Source organism: Oryza glaberrima, chromosome 2 (assembly GCF_000147395.1).
Source record: "Oryza glaberrima chromosome 2, OglaRS2, whole genome shotgun sequence".
NCBI lineage: Eukaryota > Viridiplantae > Streptophyta > Magnoliopsida > Poales > Poaceae > Oryza > Oryza glaberrima.
Genome location: NC_068327.1, coordinates 8573947 through 8578583, shown reverse-complemented (window position 1 = coordinate 8578583; position 4637 = coordinate 8573947). Strand labels below are relative to the sequence as shown.

The window sequence follows — 4637 nt, the reverse complement described above, 5'->3', positions numbered from 1 at the left end:
CTTACCAATGAACAAGCACTCGAAAGCATCATTTCCATGTGAGTGTGGAAGGTCAACAGCTTGCATTAGAGCTACAGAAATTCAAAACATGAATGTTCAGGTTTTAGGTGGGGCACTACGGATATTTTGAAGCTCTTTTAATGGTGTACTTTTGTCATTGATGAACATAGAAAATTCTAAATAAAACAGAAAGATAACTTGGAAGGCCAAAATCCACTCTATTTGAACTACTCATAACTAAACATATTCCAGAGTAATACAGGTAACCACTACTGACTTAACATAACTGACCTTCAATTCAAGAAACAGCTACTTCAACTTCCACGAGTCCAGCCCCTCTCATATCAAGTTTAGTGTGGGCATGCCTGAGTGGGAATAAGCTCCCAAATTTAGATCTGCAAGCTATTAGGTTTAGCCATGGCGGAAAAAGATGTTGACAGGAATATTAATTAATACTTAATAGGAACACACGTCGATAGTTTCCATGCAGATAAAGTGCAAATAAAGGATATTAGACCATCTGAACAATAGTTCACCATCATAGGCTTCTCAAAAGTATTGGTAGCTAATTTAGCCTTAGCAGAGAGTTCTCTGCAAAAATACTCGCAGTAAGCCCGATTTAGGTGTGAGATGCACTAGCATTGGAATACTTCACAAAGTTGTGTTGCAGAAGCAAATATAGGCAAGAGTGACACCAGAAAGCAGAGAACCAGAGTTTGGATCTAGCTGAGAATAAAAATATCAGAAAAGAGCATGATGAAAAATGTGGAACAGCTGAACGATCCATCCATAGCATAAAAGTACTATATTATAGCACCAGAAAAACTAGTGATCCATCCATAGCATAAAATGCTCAGGGTATGTCAAAACCTGCCCAAATTTGCTATCACGAGAGTACCTTATAACCTGTTTATAATGGTTTTTAGCTTCTCTGCTAGATATAGCAAATTGCTACATATATCAACTAAGGAAATAAAAATTGACACAATCAGAGCTCTAATTTTGTGTGTAATTGGCACTCGACTAAAAACCAACTTCTTCCTTGGCTCACAAAATAGCAAATCCCATCCCGCTCTTCTGCTCGAAGCTTTCTGTTCACTTCTTTCGTGACTTCTTGTCATACAGCCTCGTTGTATCAAATACAGCTACAAACATAGAAACAAATGAGCATTTTAAATAAGCATTTAAAACGAATAGTGCAGAAAGAGAGATGCCCACCTCCATTAAAGAAAGCGAAGGTTTCAACGTTAACCTCAATTATACCACGCATTTCCAGCTTCTGAACTTCATGTGGCAGAGAGAGAATAATAGAACAAGCACGAGAATCTGCATAACAGTCCTCTAGAACATCGCTGCCAGCAACCACAACTAGCTTCTTTTTCTTTCCTGGCAGAGAATTTTCTAAGCAAAGGAAGTTGTGAATTGTGCAACAGTCCATCTGGTGGTGATCAGTCTCAAATCTACCATAGAGATCATCGATAAAATTCTTGGCAGACACATTCTTCATTTCCTCTGAGCTAATAATCACCGAGAAAGAGAAACGACGGAGGGTTTCCAGTAACTCATTCACAACCTTAAACTTTGCACCTTCTTCATTACCCACATTGAGATAGAAGGTGTGTTCTACCCTAGACAGGAATTCTTTCATTTCCTCCTCTGAGAACCCTATCAATTTATTCTCTGCAAAACAAAAACAGCATACAATACAAAATTAATTATTTCAATAAAGTTTACAACAAGAAGCAAACAAGAAAGAAGAAAACAAAAGGAAAACATAAAGAAAAGAATAGACAAGACATACTAGATTCTTGTAGAAAACGATTGAAAAATTTTGAGTTTGGAAATCTGAAAACAGCTGATCCTTGGAACTGATCAGAGTAACTGGCCAAGAATTGCATCACGGATCTTTTAGCCTCAATTTTCACAGCTTCATCATTTATGTGTTGGCCTTCAAGCAGATTAGCTTCAAAATCTTTAATAACCCTTGCTATTCCATCAGCGACAAAGAGAAGTTCTCTAGGAACCCAACAAGGAATCAGCACCTCGAACTTTGCTATCAAAATCCTCAGCAACTGAATTATCCTATAGGTACTGTCATTTGCATTTACAGAGCGGGACCCAAGCAGCAACTCATACAGGAGTTTGTTGTCAGTCCGGACTGAACCTCTTTTCAGTTTCAACTTAAGGCAATGTTTGAGGAGAAGATACATCCCGTATGCCTCTGCAAATAAGATGTTAGGGCATGGAATATCTCTGTAAACTGCACATCAAGACAGCTTAGCATCCTTCATTAAATCAGCCGAGATGGTTGCTATCTGTGCATGCTCATCATAGGTAGAATCACTGCCACCTCTAAAAAAGGATCCATCCTAACATGGACCTTTGATACCATGATGGAAATGATGCTTCTCAGTACAGCCGAAAGCATGCAGCCAATCATCATCCGCAACTGCTATCCTATTTGACAGGATGTGGCCCAGAAACTGGTTCCACTCTTTCTCCCCAAGCTTCCGTTTCTCTAACATGACATCAAGTGAAGTAAGGTAAAGGGGTGAGCACTTAAGAACAGAATGAGTCATCGCATTGACATAAGCAAGCCATTCACCATCCAAAGGCCTATTAACCAACAACAGCTTGCTTGCTAAGATTGGCCTAACATCCCTTGCGTACTCCTCTTTAAGAGACGACTTATCCAGCATTTCTTCGACCTTGAGATTAGATTTGTCATAATTGTGCAGAAAGGACTTTGAATCGCCAATTTCGAGTGTGAAATCCTCCATTACACAAGCAGTACCTCTATCCTTGTCAGAAATAGGGTCTAGCTCAGTGGGACTGTTGACGGCAGTGCTGAAGTTCCTTGGAGATACCCCAGAACTCATACAATGCTTTGTCCAGAAACCGCCCACAACACTGGCCAGACATTTGACCTAAGAAAAAGGGATCATATTATTAAGGTAAGTCAGAGAGTAAGTGAGTAACACAAGATTTTAGTGGTTAACAAAGAAGGCAGGGCAGTAGCATTATGGGAAATCCCTAAAAGAAGTACCTTCAGAATTCCCTCAGGCATTGTTGGCATGCAAGCAGCTTCCAGCCTCAGATTACACACGTCTTCTTGACTGAAGAACAATTATCCATAAGCAAACATCATCAGGCTGTTAGTTGGCATAAACAAGATCCCGTTTCTATACTATGTGCTGGAAAAGCTACAGTGGGACAAACTTCAACAAAAGCAGAGTTGAACAGTGGACGCCTAAACCGGCAGATTGAACTGACCTCGGCTGGAAAAGGCGCATATCAGTCGTATCTCCACAGTAGACAGCCATCATGTTTCGGTCCTCCGGACCTGCAAACATAGGCAAAAAAAAAAAAAAACAGTTAATTTCACCACGGCAAAGCCACTTACTTAATAATCAACCAAAGAACAAAGACAAGGTGAATACCACAAATCAGAACTACCAAACCTGTGAAAAAGTTAAATAAACCTGAACACCACAAGAAAAGAGGAGATTTTACCAGTAGTCGGGTACTCAGAGCCAAGGAGGCCGCCATGCTTGGCACCACCGGTGGCCACCACCCGATGGAGCGGCAAATGACGGCGCCCAAATCCAGCAAGCCTAAACATTCTGCCGGCGGCCAGCAACTGGCAGAGCACTAGAGTCCGGCCCCCAGCCTCCCCTCCCTTCTCCCCCAAGTCCCCTCCTCTCCCCTCCCCCTCGCCGCCTCTCTCACCTTGCGGCCGGGCACCCCTTCCCCAGTGGGAGTGGGAGTCGGCGAAGGGGAAACCTAGAAGGCTAGAACTAGAATGGTCAAGGTCACTACTAGTACTATAATAGTACGTACAAGGGAAGTGGAAACCTAGCAGCTGTAAGTCTGCTGGGCCTCGCTTGCAGGGTGGTGCAAATTTAATGGGCCTTCGTGTTGGATGGAGCTATGGGCCGACTAGACAACATAAAATACTCCTGTTTTTTGGAATGGCAAAATTTCTGGTCTGAAGAATACACAGCGTTGTAAAAATAACGGTAACTGGAGAACGAATGCACACCACAACACAAAAATAATACACATCCATTGTACGTCATGTAACCGGCCAACCCTCGGAAAAAAACAGTTACTCTGAAAATTATTACTTCCTCCCTCCGTTTCGTATTATAGTTTCCTAGTCAAACTTCTTTAGTTTTGATCAATTTTACAGAAAAAAATTGTAATATCTACAACACCAAATTAGTTTCATTAAATTATATGTAACCTTGAATATATTTTGATAATTTATGTTTGTTTTATGTTGAAAATATTATTATATTTTTCTATAAATTTGGCCAGGAAATAAATCAAAACAACTTAATACTATGAAACAAAGGGAGTATTAGTAATACATAGATGCATGACATGTCATGTAATCAGCTAGTATTACTACTCACTCCGGTCCAATAATACTTGTCCTTTTAGAGAAGGGCACAGTCTTAAGAAAAATTTATCATTATTTTCTATTATTAAATATCAACAAATATATAGTTTTATTAAAGTATATTTTAAAATTAATATATACATATAGTTTCATCTTCTAAAGTAAATATTCTGTAGTAATTGTCAAAGTTTAAAAAGTTTGACCTTAGCGACCTTAGCCTGGTCCAAAACGA

General features: G+C 39.9%; 1 protein-coding gene across 1 annotated transcript; it reads right to left on the bottom strand.

Moving 5' to 3' along the window:
- Positions 1 to 861: 861 nt before the first annotated feature.
- Positions 862 to 3736, bottom strand: LOC127763618 (uncharacterized). Its single transcript, XM_052288384.1, has 6 exons — positions 3514 to 3736; positions 3274 to 3343; positions 3047 to 3116; positions 1802 to 2927; positions 1219 to 1680; positions 862 to 1145 (listed from the first exon to the last, which is right to left on the bottom strand). The coding sequence occupies exons 4-6, from the start codon at positions 2208 to 2210 to the stop codon at positions 1096 to 1098; spliced, it is 921 nt and encodes a 306-aa protein (XP_052144344.1). The 5' UTR covers positions 2211 to 2927; positions 3047 to 3116; positions 3274 to 3343; positions 3514 to 3736; the 3' UTR covers positions 862 to 1095.
- Between the last annotated feature and the right edge of the window lie 901 nt (positions 3737 to 4637).

What these genes read in the sequence shown, in the direction of transcription:
- LOC127763618 (XM_052288384.1), bottom strand. Translation starts at nt 2,210, where the DNA reads ATGTATCTTCTCCTCAAACATTGCCTTAAGTTGAAACTGAAAAGAGGT. An exon ending in TCGTTTTCTACAAGAATCTA is followed by an intron (nt 1,681 to 1,801) that starts GTATGTCTTGTC and finishes TTTGTTTTGCAG; the next exon opens with AGAATAAATTGATAGGGTTC. An exon ending in CTTCGCTTTCTTTAATGGAG is followed by an intron (nt 1,146 to 1,218) that starts GTGGGCATCTCT and finishes CTATGTTTGTAG; the next exon opens with CTGTATTTGATACAACGAGG.